The sequence below is a fragment of the Triticum urartu genome, chromosome 7A (genome assembly GCF_056163025.1).
Source record: "Triticum urartu cultivar PI428250 chromosome 7A, HENAU_Tu73, whole genome shotgun sequence".
Classification (NCBI taxonomy): domain Eukaryota; kingdom Viridiplantae; phylum Streptophyta; class Magnoliopsida; order Poales; family Poaceae; genus Triticum; species Triticum urartu.
Window position 1 is genome coordinate 5,222,028 of NC_141879.1, and position 16,298 is coordinate 5,238,325.

Consider the following 16,298-nt stretch of genomic DNA (forward strand, 5'->3'; position numbering starts at 1 on the left):
AGAGATGCCGGTGTGGCAGCGAGCGGAGGTTGCCCGTAGCCCCAGCGCCATCTCGTTGCAGAGCTGGAGTGAAGTCGTCATGGCTTGATCTGTAAGTTTGTTCTATACTACCTAGCCAGCTAGGACTCCTGATGTGGATTCGGCGCCATTAGATCTGAGTACTATCACACAGTCACAGTCTAGTGTGTATTCTCCATGTTAAAAGGGCAGTAACTACAGCCACCAAGTAGTATCAAGATGAGCAGTAACTACAGAAGAAGACGAATTCAATACCAAATTAGCAATCAAGGCCAAGTTCAGTTTCTGAATTTGTCTGTGCCGTCAGTTACCTTGTGGTTGAAGAACAGAGTAACCTTGGTGGCCGATTACACAAATAGGCTGGCTGTGGCAGCTACGCTGCTTCATCCTTCATCTCAGTTTTCGTCTCCTCAGCGAAGCAGTCAGTATGCAGTCGTTCGATGAACATCTCACAGCAGGAGCGAAGCGTTTTTCTTCAGAAACAAATATTAAAACGGTCATTATCTTGAGGTCCCTGAGCTATAAGTGTGTGGAGGCACTCTCGCAGCTTGATGTGTTGGATCCGTAGCTACAAGCTACGGTTGACTTGCAGTGGGCATATTCATCTTGGGCGTAGACAACCTTATCGGTGGACTTTTCGCAAAAAAAAGACACCTTATCGGTGAATTTTCTCTTATCTTCAACAATGTACTAACAAACCCCTCTCTCTCACACTGAATTTTCACACTGTTCCAACAGTTCATTACAGAAAAACAAAACTTACACTACGAACTTCAAAATTCAAATCTAACATATCATTTCTCAGCTGATAACACATCACCGATCTGAGAGACATCCTAAGACGTATCAGTTCTACAGAAAACAGAGCCAAAGCAAAGGAATCTAACTACACGCAAAAATTCAGACTTCCGAAAAGGAGTTAATTACATCTGTAATGTACAATTTCCATCAACCATAACGGTGCCTCGTCTATCTCTGTTAACTGCCGCTACGTGGCCTTTTCTCTCTACCTCTATCCTGTGTGGGTCCCAATCGTATGTGGTACAGAGAAATAAAGCAACAAAAAAGAAAGCGCTGGTTCCACGAATCGAACCAGGGACAGAACAAAATACGGTGCGCTCGCTGACCAATGTAGCCACCACGGGCAAAAATTCATGTTTTGACCCTTTTGTCAAACAAAATCGAGATCTGACCCCAGTTTGAAAGTTTTTCGAGATTTGACCCTTTCCCCTACCGCCACGAGGCATGGCGGTAGGATCATATAGCCTACCGCCGAGGTAGGATCATATAGCCTACCACGAGGGCTGCGGCGGTAGCAAACATGTCCACGTCAGCAACGATAACGGCCTCTGTGCCCCCTCCGTCACACCCTACCGCCGCTCCACCCGGCGGTAGGATGTCTGAACCTACCGCCAGAGTCTCTGGCGGTAGGGTGTGGGCATAAATAAACCGCGGGCCGGCCGCCCCCACCCCCTTCTCCCCCCCACCCAGCCGCCCCCACCACGAAGAACAGAGCAGTTGCTCCAACTCGCCCTTTCTCATCCCCTCCACTCCCCCCCCCCCCGCTCCGATCTTCTTCGTTTCTTGACGTATTTTGCGGATCAAGATGGCCCCGAAGAAAGAAAAGTAAGCTCTTTCAATCCCTCCAATAAGTTTTAATCAAACACCTTTTGATTCGTCGCATTATTCGATTCAAATCACTCCTATTTGAATTTTTTTTAACCCTAGGATTGATTTAGGTTGATTCTAGATGTTATATTGTGTTAGATATGAACTATATTGAATAGTTGGTATGGTTGTGTTAAGATGAACCCTAGTTCATAATTGATTTGAATTGTTTTTTTTTGATATGATGGATGATGCATGTTCCTATGCTATGATGCAAGTATTGGATGTAGTGTATGATGAATATTGGAGATGAATATTTGATATATTTGTTATATGTAGTGTATGAATCCTCAAGATGAACCCTAGTTCATTTTTTTATTTTTTAACAAAATATGAGATGATGCATGTTGGATGTTGTTGGAGAAATATGTGTTATGATGCATTTGAACCATGGTGATTGCATCTTCATAAAAGTATTTTATTTAGTTCTTGATATATGTATTGTATTTAGTTCATGTTCATGATAATGTTGATATATGATTATTCAAAGATTGCTCTCATAGGTTCTGTTGGATGTGATTAATTTTTGTTATGCATCGATATGTTTCGTAGTTAATGTTGAACCCTAGTCCATGTTGAAAAATCTTTTGATATGCTTATGCAATTCTTTTAGGAGGCCACCTCTTGCGGACGACATCGGCACGAAGTACACAATGCTTGACCCTAGGTTCGACAAGCGTCACCGTGCCCGTTTCATTGAGAATGGAGTGCTAATTACCATTTTAAACCAAATCTTTCAAATTGATGAAAACAAGTTGCTAACTATTATGTCCATGCTAATTATGCTTTGGTTATTGATTTTCACAGATGCTGCCACCACTACGGATGAGGGCTCACAAGACGACGGTTAAGATGGTGTACGACGAGCGGTACGCACCGTTGTTCAGGAGAGCCCGACTATTGGGTTTCGTCCTGCAGTTCAAGCGTAAGCCGCCGACGCTCGTCCACTCAGCTCTCACGGCTTTGATCGACCGGTGGCGGCCAGAGACGCAGAACTTTCATTTTCCATGTGGGGAGATGACCGTGACCCTCGAGGATTGGGCGATGATTAAGGCACTACCGCTCGAGGGTCGTGCTCTCACAGGAAGAGTGGAGAGGGCGAACTGGCACGATAGGGTTGTCAGCCTCATCGGCGACTGCACCCCCCCCCCCCCCCCCGCTAAGAGCAACCGGACTTCTGGCATACCGCTGCCATGGCTCCTCGAGCACCGGAGCAAGTGCCCAGAAGTTGCCGAGCCCCGGGTGGTGTAGCAGTACGCCAGGGCCTACTGTGGTACATTCTCACGGAGGTAGTGTTTACGGACTGCTCCGGGAACTCTGCCCTATGGATGTATCTCGACTTCCTAAAGGACTGGGATGCGGGGTACAACTGGGGGGGCGCCGGACTCGCCTACCTATACCGTTCGGTAAGTGAATATCACTTCCTATCAAATATCAGACGTGTGATGCTTTACATTTTGACATCTTATCATCTGAACATGGTTTGTAGCTTGACGACGCGACCCAGAGAGCAGAAGTCACGTCGGGTATGTGTGGGTGTGTATGGGGCCTCTCCATTTGGATGTGGGAGCGAATCTGGGTGGGCCGTCCGGAGAAGCTGCGCTCGCGTGCATGGACGGACTATGGCCAAGATAACGAAGATGATCGGACCTCGACCATCGCATACGCTTGGGACGTGGTGTGTGTCTACATGGGCGAATCGAAGGCCTTGTACAAGGTCTTCAGCAACGAGCTTGATGCTCTCACGCCTTTCCAGGTATAAGAACTACATTTTCACTTGAGCTTACCATTGTTTCGATAACACTTTCACTTGAGCCTAACATTGTTTGGTTATAGGTTACTTGGCGGCCGTATAGTGATGATCGAGAGTGTGGGTTCGAGCTGAACATCATGTGCAAGCAGGACTGGCTTCTCTTCCGGTGTATCGTGCCCATGATTTGTGTCTATGCCGTGGAGTACCACTTGCCACAGCGTGTTGCCGCACAATTTGGTAAGGCGCAACACACACCACCAGCCGGCCACGATACCGGTGGCTACGAGCTACACCTGTGAGTACCACAAGCCGCCCTCATCGATTCTAAGTTCTTGTTTTGATGCTTTACATTCATAAAAGAAGGGTGTTTTACATTCTTTCTTATGCATTGAAGGATGAGCAGGAAGAAGAATCAATCAATCACGGATTGGGAAGCCGAACATGCGAGTTACGTGAAGGAATGGAACAAGTGGAAAGGACGCAAAGACACGGAGAGGAGAGTGATTGACTGGGACGAGTACGAGGATCACATGCTGTGGTACGATGATGGCATCAAGCATCGTCTGTGTCTGAGGCCCCAGTGGACGACAGCAGATGCCGAAGACCTGTTTGATGACGCCTCAGAGAATGAAACCTACAACGAGAGCATCAGGCAGCTTCAAGGCGGGTTTAGGGAGTACGGACCCCACATGAACAGAGTGGTATGTTGTTTTTACCTCTTTTGAACCGACGGTTGGATGAAATCAGCTTTTCGTGCTATTGACTCATTTTATTACTTTCCAGTCTTCAGAGCTGAACAAAAGAATTTTTCATGTCTCTGATGCACTTAGTGCTGTCCCTGAGACTCGAGCTAGTGAGAACAAGTTGAGGGAAACGGTGAAGGTAATACGGAGTTCATTTTCGTTATCATTGGACATTTGAGAAGTTCATATTGTTTCGTTATCATTGCAGAAATACATCAACAAAGCACGCCGGCTTGTGGGCCTGCTTGGGTGCGCTACAAACACCGAGGATGCAGCCTCGTCGTCTAGGGCGGTTCAAGATGATGAGGAGGAGAGCAACGACGATGATGATGCAGAGGAAGATGAAGAAGAGGAAGAGGAAGAGGACGATGAGGAGGAGGAGGAGTACGATGATGACGATGGACCTCCAGCAACTCAGCCAACCCAGCGTGAGAAGAGGAATGTGCCGAAGAAGGATTGGAAGAGTCCATCCCCGTTTCAGAAAGCACGTCCTATGGCCCGCAAGAAGGCGGCCGAGAAGCGATCCAAGGATAACGAGGACCGAAATTCAAAGAGGGGAAGGAAGGACTGAAGTTGCTGCCGTGTCATTGAACTAAAAACTTGCATATTTGCTTCGTGAACCATATGAATTTGCTCGTGAAACTGTTTTGTTAATTTGCTATGTATCGAACCTACCTCATTTATAGATTTTCTATGTATTGAACCTACCTTATTTATAGATTTGTGGTGTGTGCATCATATATCATACATTGTGTGCTTCATATGTCATACATATGCTGTTTAAATGTTTTCTGCCAAAAATTGAAGACAAAAGAAGTTAGAAGGTGCAAAAAATGCACAGTGGACCACCCTACCACCACACACAAAGGCGGTAGGTCTGTACATCCTCCCGCCATCAGACCCGACGGTAGGGTGCCTCCCCCCACGCCCTCCTTCCTGTGACCAAAAAATCGAGCAGCGCAGCGGTAGGGTTGCACACCCTACCGCCAGGGCGCTTGGCGGTAGGATCCTACCGCCGAGGGCCTCGGCGGTATGGTGTGCAGCCCTACGCTGCATTGCTTGATTTTTTGGTCACAGAAGGGGGCATGGGGGGAGGCATCCTACCTCCGGGTCTGATGGCGGGATGGTGTGGTGTCCTACCGCCGCACCCTATGGCGGTAGGGTTATGGCATTTATAAACCCAACCGCCTGCCCACCCCACCCCAACCCCTAATCCCCACCCACCCAGCCGCCTTCTTCTTCCTCTCGCCCATTTTCTCATCTCCTCCACTTCCCCACTCCGATCTTCTTCGTTGATTCACGGATTTTGCGGATCGATATGGCTACGGAAAGAGGAAGGTAAGCTCCTCCAATCTCCCAATTAGTTTGAGTCAAATCAATCCGCTTTCTTATAGCCATATGAGGAACCCTCTCTAGATGATATGATGAACCCTAGAACCTAGATGATTGCAATGTGATGAACCTAGTTGATGAACCCTAGGTTTAGTCTTTCTTATAGCCATACGAGGAACCCTCTCTAGTTGGTATGATGAACCCTAGAACCTAGATGAACCCTAGAACCTATATGAACCCTAGAACCTAGATGAAGGTTTAGTCTTTCTTATAGCCATATGAGGAACCCTCTCTAGGTTATATGATGAACCCTAGAACCTAGATGAACCCTAGGTTTAGTCTTTCTTATAGCCATATGTGATGATTTATTGTGTGAATATTGTAGATATTTGTTTTGCTATATATCTCCATTGATTTAGGTGGAATCTACCTATATCTGATGAATGCTTGCATTAGAACAAATATTGAAGTTTAATTAACTTTATCCAATCAATACTTATATAAGGAACATGGCGCCACCACCACCACTTGATGAGGATGATGACTATGAAGACCCACTTGAGGAAGCCATCTGTGCTCAAAGAGTGAGGCTGAGCGATCAGGAGGTGTGCAACCTATGGGACAACTTTCTGCCACGTGCTGACTTGGTCGGGGTGCCATTCGTGACCCGTCTAACAAGTACCATGATCGATCGACATGTCATCGTATGTTATTAGTGTAGAATCCAAGGAACTGTTAATAGTTTAGATAATCCATACTTATTAATTGATATGTTTTTCTTATTCAGAAATTGCCAAAGAGCCTATCTGAGAGTTGTGGCATCGAGGCTGATGAAGAAGGCTATGCTGGAATACGCCTTACCGCAAGGGGCCCCATCACTACTTGTGCGTACGGCGTGGACACGGACGGTCGCACACACTTAAGCTCGGTTGGGTGGAAGAGCTTCCTCATTGACAAGAATCTTCATGTTGGACAGGCCATCCTAATTACTATCAGGAACACCAACCGTCAAGGCTTGAAGATGATGATCGTCATCGATATCATCTAAACTATATATGCGTGTGGCTGCTGATGATCGTCATGTTTGATTGCTACCTATGGATGAAACCTTTTATGTGGTCGATGACCGTTGAACTTGTTAAACTTCTTATATTGGCTTCGTGAAACTATTTGGATGTGATCAAACTATGTTATGTGATCAAACTATGTTATTTGGTACTTGTTTCTTAGTCCGTAATGGCAAAACTAATTGGATGTGATCAAACTACGTTATGTGATCAAACTATTTAGATGTGATCAAACTTCTTATGTCTATGAAATTGTGCTTATTGTTTCTTATGTGTATGGCAAAAAAATTGAAGACAAAATCAAAGCAGTTAACTTCATGCCACTATGATAACCTACCGCCAGGGCTCTCAGCGGTAGGTTTCTGCTGATAGGTCCGTAAGCAGCCGTTAACGACTTAACGGTCGTCAGCCACACCTACCGCCAGAACCTGCGGCGGTAGACTGTGCAACCCTACCGCCTGAAGGTCTGGCGGTTGGCAAAAGGGTCAGATCTCGATTTTGTTTGACAAAAGGATCAAAACACGAAATTTTGCCGCCACCACGCGCTCTCTATACTCCTAGCTTCAGACACGTGCTGGCCTTTTTCGACTGTCTTCGTTTTTGTATGTGTTCTTTTTGTTTCTTTTATATTTTTCCAATCTTGGGATTCTTCGTTTTTTCTTTCTTTGCACATTTCTTTTTATATACCTTTTCGCAATATACGGTGTACTAGACAAATACTCCCTTCGTTCCTAAATGTAAGCTTTTCTAAAATTTTCACTACAAACTACATACAGATGTATATAGACATATTTTAGAATGTAGATTCACTCATTTTCTTTCGTATGTAGTTCATAATGAAATTTCTAAAAAGACTTATATTTAGGAACGAAGGGAGTACTATACAGGTCAAGCCTACCCTATCTTGAAGATAAAATTTCATCACGAATACATGATGTAATTCATTCACGGGATATCACACCCTTAGGCCAACTCCAACCGTTGACTCCAAACGGACGTTGGGATTTTCGTTTGGGTCGGGAAAACGGACGGCCGTGTTGTCCGTCCGCCTGCTAGGGCACCCAACCGAGCGCCATCGCATTTTGTCTGGCTTGCGGTAAATTAAAAAACCAGCCATACGTTTAAAATCATACGAATAAACTTAATTAAATGGTATGATAATCTTTAAACCATTTAAACAAGTCTCGGCCGCACATTAAACTTAACTTAAAATAATAATAAAACGTAAAAAAAGACTTGATGCTGCCGCCGTCCTCCTCATCTTCGTCCCCGGTGAGGTCGACGTATGGTGGTGGCTCCCAGAGGTGGAATGGCGGCCCCTGCCAGGCTGGAGGTGGCTGCGGTGGTGCCTGCACAACCTCTGGTCACTGGTGGCGATGGTGACCAAATGGCGGCGCCCACCCACACGGGCAGCACGGACACGTACTCTGGCGTGCACAGCATCATCTCCGTCCATGACCAGGATTGTCCGCGGTTGTCCTCTTGCACGTCAGCTATGGTCTCCTCCTTAACCACGGGGTCGAGCTCCGGTATGGCGATGCCGCCGGCCATGGATAGGGCCATCATTTGTTCGAGGCCCTCCCATTGGGCCTCGTCATGGCTGCGGACGGAGTCCTCCAACGCCCGCCTCATGAGCTCCGCCCCCTCCTCGTCGGTAATCGGAGGTGGTGGTGGTGGGGACGGCGAGGAGGAAGGGGTGGGCGTCATGCCGCGAACACGCGGGCGCCCGCGGTGGGCTCTGAGGAGGAATGGAGCGGGCTACGACGGCCGGAAGACGGCCCAACCTCGCCGTCGCACTTCCCCTTGCGAACGGGGATCCAATGCCAGCCCATGGTGCCGGCGGAAAGGTGGAGGAGAGGAGGCGGCCAGAGCTAGGGTTTGCTGAGTGTGTCGAGTTCCGAGGAGGCAAGCGTCGCCGGGAGTGGAAGTGTGGACTCGATGGTTCACGGCTTCCACATTAAAAAGAATGACGACCGCTCGGCCGCGGGTGGCTGCCAGACGGGGCGGCCTGCACGTGCGTTGTAAATGCGGGCAATGGCAGGTAGGTGGGCGGCTGCCACGCGGGACTGAAGCGGACGCGGAGTGGGCGCGTGAGCGTCTGCTCTCCGTCCGTCTGGATGCAAACCAGGCGCGAGTTTGCGCCGGAAAATGGGGCGGGCCGGACGCCAGCCGGACAAATTTTGAGGATGGGGTTGCGCATTGGGTTGTGCCGTCTGTCTGTTTGGGCCAAAATGGACACATCCAAACGGGATGGGGCCGCGCGTTGGCGTTGGCCTTACTGAAAGAGAAGAAAGTTTCGAGGTTTTGTTCAGGATCTATATTTAATGAAGTTTTTTAAAATTTATGTAAGATATTGGAGTTGCTCTAGGAAATATGCATGTTTCTTTTAGTATGTGTTCTATAAAAAAAGTTCTGATACAGTGGAAAAATATATTTTAGAAAATTTCCTAGTATGTGTTCGAAACTTAGAATAAATATGTCTGCCTCATTTTTTACATGAGCGGTAAAATGGTGGTGGTCCCCTCGGAAAAAAATGGTGTGGTGGTCAGCGAACACTCGCTTTGTTGGTTGGTCTGCGGTTCGAATCCCGCAAGGCCGAACTACTTTTCTTTGGTTTTATTTAGCTTTCGCTGTCCCACTGACGGTTGGGACCCACACAGGGTAGATGGAGAGCAAAACGGTCACTGGACGCAGTTAACGGCGATGAAGGTGCACCGTTATGATTAACGGAAATTGTATCAAAACGTGTTGTTAGATAAGTTAGTGTACCATTTTTCTGGGGTTTTTTTTAGTTTATTTATGATTTTGTTAGTTTGCTGCAAGTTTTTGTATTGTAGATGTAATTAACTCAAAAGGATACGGAGTACATATATAACAAACTTCCTAGTCTATCTCTAACTTGAATAATGTCTCCTGATGCGCCCCCTGACCATGGGTCAATGATCGCTAACATATCTTTCTAGCCTGATGTGAATCATATCACTAGTAGACCAAAAAGGCTAAAATTACAATTTAGGGCTCTGTCTTTACAGTTCTTTCCGGTCTCTGCTCTTGCTTCTGAAACCAGAAACTGAGCCAGTAAAAGAAATAATATGCACTGCTAGAATCATTTCTATGTGGCATATTTTCTAGCTAGAATCTAATTAGCTATAATCTAATTGTTCCACGCACACAGAAAAACAAAGATACATGTATTATTTCTAATGGTGCTTCATTGTACCCATCATATTCTTGTTGATAAACAACCAATGGATCTTGTTGCAGTCCCCAAGTGACATGCAACAGCTAAAGGGTGGATCATTTTGTACTGGCTACAACAGCCAAAATGGAGACGTCTGACAGAAGATACAAATGGATTATCCATTGATGATTTTGAAGGAATATCAGGAGCTCCATCATCTGTACACACATTTATTTATATGCAGCTACGAATGGTATGTAGTACTAGTACAGGGCATGAAGGGTAATGCAGAGAACAAACTACCATACAGATAAACTTATGACTTACGGACAGTGTCTACATAATCGAACCGAAGAAAAACAACAGTCTGCTAACTGCACTGACGTTCATGGGTCAGGACAAGCATGCCGGGATGGCAATGGCAGTGTGGAGATAATCAAGATTATTAGCAGGTGACCGTTTAGCTGTTGAGAACACCTTAATCACTTGCTGCATCGTTGGACGGCGCGATGGATCAGGCTCTATGCACCGAACAGCAACGACAACCACTTGAAATATTTTACTTGCGATGTCAGCTTCAGGGAGTGGGAGACGGGTGTCCAGCAAGTTCCCAAGTAATGTAATTCTGTTGTGGTTGTCCATGGACGAAAGGAGATCCCCTGGATGATGTCCCATGAACAGCTCTAGGACGAGCACTCCGAAGCTATAAACATCACACTTCTCTTTCACCCTTGTTGTGTATGCAAGCTCTGAAGAAACATCAATGGAGAGTTAGTTTCGATGATTATAAAACAGTGCAAAAATTGACCTAAACTAATTCATAGAAACTTAACTTTGGTAATTCTTAATTTTGAATAGAAAACGAAACACGGCCATTAACATGTTTGATTAGAGGCATGCGCGATCCTTGTGTATATAAAGCTAGCTATCTAAACTTTGGAGGCAGGATGCGTAGAACTATATTTAAACTATGCCAATGTTTCATCAATGCCGTTCCTGCAGATTTAAACATGTAGTCCACTCAGAGAAGACAAAAACATTCAATATGTAAAATATCTAGCCATGGTTGAAAAACCGGTATATGCTAATGTACATTGTATAAACTAGAGACAAATCGTATCATGGTTCTTACAAATTATGATAACATTTTGCTGTAACCAACATAGAGGTAAATTTTACCTGGGGCAAGATATCCTCTTGTGCCGGCAAGACTTGTGCAGTTCGATGCATCCGCATCTAGTACTTTCGCTAGACCAAAATCCGAGATGTGGGCTTTAAATTCCAGATCAAGCAAAATGTTGTTGCTTGTTATATCTCTGTGAACTATTGGCGCAAAGCAGTCGTGATGCATGTAAGCCAAAGCATGAGCAACATCCCAAGCAATATCTAGCCTCCTTGTCCAATCCAATTCAACGGCAGTTTCCTTATGCTTCAAATATGCTGATAAGCTTCCTCTGTCCATGTATTCATACACAAGGAATCTTCCCTGAGTTGCGGAGCAGTAACCAAATAACTTTGCAATGTTGCGATGCCTAATATGCATCAAAGCATGTATTTCACGGTTAAATTGATCATCATCTTCCACCACATTGATCTTCTTCACTGCAAATATTTCACCTGTTGGTAACTGAGCTCTGTAGACATATCCACTTCCTCCAGATCCAATGCAATAAGTGTCGCTGAAATTATTTGTAGCATCAACAATTTTCCTGTACACATCTTCACCATCAAAATTCCAGATGGCGAACATCTTGGTTTGTTGTACTACATTTGCAATTTCCGCCTTGGGTTTCTTCTTTTTGCATTCCCATGTTGCTAGTGCAGTGATAAATCCAAAAGATACAACAACGGTTATAATAGCTAATAAAATAGCTCCAGACCTTTTTCCATGTCCACTACTTCGAGGAAGATCACAAGGGGGCAAACCTCTCACAACACCACACAATTCCTTATTATGCCAGAACCATTTGACCGGAGCTTCTTCAAAGAGCCTAGTATGTGGCATTGGCCCTTCTAATTTGTTGTAAGACACATCCATGGACAGTAGGCCGGTCATGCTCTGAAATGACGGAGGAATGTTGCCGCTGAGTGCATTGTGAGAAACATTCAAGGCTTGAAGCATAGTAAGACCACCTAACACACTCGGAATAGCACCATCAATTGAATTGTCACTTAGATCCAACAGATATTGTAGGTTTACCAAAATCCCTAGCTCAGTAGGAATGGTGCCATTGAGGTGATTATGGCTAAGCTTTAGAAAGTGAAGCTTAAGACAATGCCCAATTGATCTTGGTAACTGCCCAGTTAGGTTGTTTGATGATAAATCTAGATACTCCAAATTGTTCAGCGATCCAATTTCTTGTGGCACTTTTCCCTAGAGTAAGTTACTAGAAAGGCTCAAATTGAACAACGTCGTTACATTGCCAATTTCTAGTGGAATCTGTCCTTTAAGCTTATTTGATGAAACATCAAGTATCCTCAATTGAGATAATTTCCCTATGCTTGATGGTATTACTCCACTTATATTATTGTTTGATGCACGTAGCATGGTAAGTTTGTGGGATTCACCCCAACGATGAGATAATTTACCAAATAGTCTATTTGAACTGATGTCAATATAGTCAAGATTTGGATAAGCTCCCATTCTGGTGATATCTCCTTCGAGGTTATTCCGCTCAAGTCGAACTCTGACTAGGCATGTACAACTTAGCAAGCTTGACGGGAAGGGTCCAACCAACTTGTTGTCCATAGCGGTCAAATTTTGTAGCCGACCTCCCGCACAAAGACCAGATGGCAAGGCACCAGAGAGGTTGTTAAAATCGAGTTGCAATAGAACAAGACTTGTTAAGTTGCCAATTTCTTGAGGAACTGAACCAAAAAGTTGGTTTTGGTCAAGTTGCAAGATAGTGAGTTTTGTCGAATTCCCTAAACTGTTTGGGATGGAACCAGAAAGCGTATTATCACGAAGAGACAAGCTTTCTAAGTTCACAAGGTAACCAAATTCTCGTGGAATTTGCCCAGAAAGTTGGTTATGGAAAATGTGCAAGGAACTGAGTTTTGTCAAATTGCCTAACCTGTTTGGGATGGAACCTGAGAGTCTATTTGAACTAAGATCCAACACTTCTATGTTCATAAGGTAACCTAACTCGTGTGGAATTTGACCAGAAAGTTGGTTTTGCTAAAGGTACAAGTTGCTGAGTTTTGTCAAATTTCCTAAGTTGTTTGAGATGGAACCTGTGAGTGTGTTGTTGCTAAGACTCAAGTATTCTAAGTTCACAAGGTAACCTAATTCTCGTGGAACTTGACCAGACAATTGATTCCTTTGAAGTTCCAACCTAGTGATTTTTGTCAAATTCCCTGAACTCTTTGGGATGGAACCTGAGAGTGTGTTATGACTAAGAAGCAATTCTTCTAAATTCTTTGTGTAAGCCAAGTCGTTTGGAATTTTTCCCGAAAGTTGATTTGCACTAAGAAACATAACCTGCAAGTTCACGAGATACCCTAATTCTCGTGGAATTTGCCCAGAAAGTTGGTTCTTGCCAAGGTACAAGATAGTGAGTTTTGTCAAATTTGATAAGCTATCTGGGATGGAACCTACCAGCTTGTTGAAGCTAAGGCGCAAGTCATTCAAGTTGGCCAAACGACAAAGTTCTATTGGAATTTGGTCAGACAGTTGGTTCTGGAAAAGGAGCAATGTAGTGAGTTTGGTCAAGTTACCTACATTGGGTGGGATTGAGCCGGAAAGATTATTATTAGACAAATCTAACATGACCAATTGCTTTAGGTGGCCTACTTCAGAAGGGATATGACCAACTAAGTGATTGTCTGACACGGTGAGTGTCATGAGATTGGTCATGTTGCCTATGTGCCTTGGTATTTCACCAGAGACTTCATTTTGATCAAGCATCAAGGAACTGAGTTTTGTGAGGTTTGTTAGACCTAGTGGGATTGAGCCTCTTATCTGGTTGCCTTGCAGAAGGAGATTCTCAAGCTCCACGAGGGCCTTGATGTCAGGAGGGATGCTCCCGGTGAGGTGGTTGTGCGAGAGGTCGAGGTGCGTCATGGTCGTCAGCGCTGAGAAGTTCAGCGACCCCAACGAACCTCTCAGCCGCCTCCCCCGCAGAGAGATGCCGCTGATCACTGGCCAGCGCCGGCGCCGGTGCACAATGCACCTGATGCCGCGCCAGCTGCAGGGCGCCGAGGTGTTCTCCCAGGACCGCAGGGTGTACTGGCTTTGATTATCAAGGCTGGCTTTCCAGGTGAGGAGCGCCCTTGCCTGCTCTGCGGGCACGGCCGCCAGGTCCGGCGCGCGTGTGACGGTGGTGGCGGTCGTCAGCAGCAGCAGGAGAAGTGTGGCGAGAGAGAGGAGCATTTTGGTTGGCTCCGTCTCCATGACTATCATTTTGGCTGGATGGAAATCGCTCCGATGGTTGTGTGGGCGTTGGTGAGAGGTGTTTGCATGCTTGGAAGTTGGCACCCCTATTTAATACCACTACGTACGTAGAGCATTGCTAGGTCGACTATGACTATGAAGGTAAATGCTGGGCACCTTCTCCTTGGTTCTCAGCCTAGCTTGTAGACCGATGCTTGTCCAAACCAAAGCAAACAAACCCCCACACGAGTGCTACGTACAACAGGACACATTGATCTGATTACTACTCCCTTCATTCCGAATTACTTGTCACTTAAATGGACATATCTTAGCATTAACTTAGTGTTAGATACATCCATTTAAGGGATTACTTCGTTGATGAGTGGTGTTTGAGCAATTGATGAGTATTTTCTCAGATTCTTTAGCAGTGCTCACATTTGACCGAAGACCGAAGACGTGCATCCCACACCGTCACGCCATGCGCTTCATCTGACGCTGCAGCTGGGTTAGCACACATGACCATGTGGACACCATGCATGTTCAGCTGGGCGCCAGGCCAGAGATGAATTGACATGCCGTGTGTGCCCGGTCGGTCGTCTTCTCTCTCTGACACATCATGAGCTAGCATGGCACCTCCACGTACAATTGCCTGTAAGCTTCGGGTTGTGTCGGTCGTGAAAGTTGTACGCTCCAATCATACCCCTTTAGACAATTGTGCACTCTAATCATACATACATTTTGTATCTGATTAATTTTTACAGCTCCAACACATGGAAAAAAGGGAAGACCGCTTACTGCTCTAGCTAGACAGGTCAAGCCGTCAAGTACCCTAGCCCAGTAACAAATTCATACTACATAGGACATGACAACTGCCAAAGACCACCAAGATGTCTGAATTGTCCTGGAATCACACCACTCAACCAGCCAAGCATCTGTCCCCTGCAAACAGCTAGCACTCGTCAAGTCATAACAACTGCATGTCGTTCACATGCAAGCGGAATCTACAACTTGAACCCTCATTCCCACGTCAAATGTTCCAACCGGACTGTCCGGACACTTTTAAACCTTGAATTTGGGTGCGTATTTTAAATTCGACATGTCTAGACATCCGGAATCTACAGACCGGCCCAAAATTGAGGGCCGGAGTAGGGATCGACCCCGCCCCCATTCTTAATCCTACCACCACCCCTCTTACTCACTCCCAAAACCCTAGCCACCACTTCGTAGCGGGGCAAGAAGATGAAAAAGGAGGAGCGCTAGCGATACCGGGCGCCGGGGCGATGTGACTGCTCGGCCGCTTCCACTCAGACATGTCACCACCCTACCGCGATGGGCAAGAAGATTTTTTTTCTTTTCTTTTTCGAAAAGGGGATCTCCCCAGCCTCTGCATCAGAACGATGCATACGGCCATCTTATTAACCAAATAACAAAAAAGTGCGAACAAGGTTCCACAGTCTCTAGCCAGACAAAAGCAAAGGAAAAATGCAGCTCACACGGAGGCTGGCTAAAAATAGATAGGGAAACTAATTGCCTATCCTATTACATGACCGACATCCAAACCGGTTGAAGATATCCCGAGCTACCATCTCCCAACGGATAGATCTAGTAACCAAATGCTCCCTGGCCTCCATCAGAGTGAGTAGCGACCACGAACGGATCAGTGCCGTAGCTCGGAAAATAACCTGCAAAAAATGAATCCGTGATGTTCTGTTAAAAACCAAATCATTTCTGCAATTCCAGATAGTCCATAACAAAGTGCAAACTCCAACCCGAATATGTCTTGCTAATGCAGGCTCAACCCCATTAAGCCATGTCCCAAATAAAGCATTGACCGAAGTCGGTGGAGTAATATTAAAAGCAATATGGACCGTCCGCCAAAGAACTTTGGCCAACGGGCAATCAAAGAATAAATGCTTAATAGTCTCATCCCGATCACAGAAACTACACCTAGTAGGTCATGTCCAATTGCGTTTAATCAAGTTGTCCTTTGTTAAAATAACTTATTTATGGAGAAACCACATAAACACTTTAATTTTTAAAGGAACTTTGACAGCCCAAACATACTTGGAAGTTGGAATAGCATTCGAATTAATAACATCAATATACATTGATTTAACTGTAAATACTCTAGAGCTAGTCAACTTCCAGCGCAATATATCGGGTT

General features: G+C 45.5%; 2 protein-coding genes and 2 pseudogenes across 2 annotated transcripts; 3 read left to right on the forward strand and 1 right to left on the reverse strand.

The window, feature by feature from the left end:
- LOC147956739 (uncharacterized) overlaps nucleotides 1–16,298 on the forward strand; it is a 76,898-nt pseudogene that overhangs the window by 35,276 nt on the left and 25,324 nt on the right.
- Nucleotides 3,577–4,753, forward strand: LOC147956740 (uncharacterized). The gene is made up of 4 exons (XM_087532831.1): nucleotides 3,577–3,734; nucleotides 3,834–4,140; nucleotides 4,223–4,321; nucleotides 4,391–4,753. The coding sequence occupies exons 1-4, from the start codon at nucleotides 3,577–3,579 to the stop codon at nucleotides 4,751–4,753; spliced, it is 927 nt and encodes a 308-aa protein (XP_087388957.1).
- Nucleotides 6,024–6,665, forward strand: LOC147956741 (uncharacterized). Its single transcript, XM_087532835.1, has 2 exons — nucleotides 6,024–6,218; nucleotides 6,302–6,665. The coding sequence occupies exons 1-2, from the start codon at nucleotides 6,024–6,026 to the stop codon at nucleotides 6,560–6,562; spliced, it is 456 nt and encodes a 151-aa protein (XP_087388961.1). The 3' UTR covers nucleotides 6,563–6,665.
- Nucleotides 10,056–14,199, reverse strand: LOC147956742 (uncharacterized; annotated as a pseudogene).

Excerpts from the sequence above, each read along its gene's own strand:
- LOC147956741 (XM_087532835.1), top strand. The coding sequence starts at position 6,024 with ATGGCGCCACCACCACCACTTGATGAGGATGATGACTATGAAGACCCA. Across the intron at positions 6,219-6,301 it reads TGATCGATCGACATGTCATC|AAATTGCCAAAGAGCCTATC; the intron begins GTATGTTATTAG and ends TTTCTTATTCAG.
- LOC147956740 (XM_087532831.1), top strand. The coding sequence starts at position 3,577 with ATGTGCAAGCAGGACTGGCTTCTCTTCCGGTGTATCGTGCCCATGATT. Across the intron at positions 3,735-3,833 it reads GGTGGCTACGAGCTACACCT|GATGAGCAGGAAGAAGAATC; the intron begins GTGAGTACCACA and ends TATGCATTGAAG. Across the intron at positions 4,322-4,390 it reads AGTTGAGGGAAACGGTGAAG|AAATACATCAACAAAGCACG; the intron begins GTAATACGGAGT and ends TTATCATTGCAG.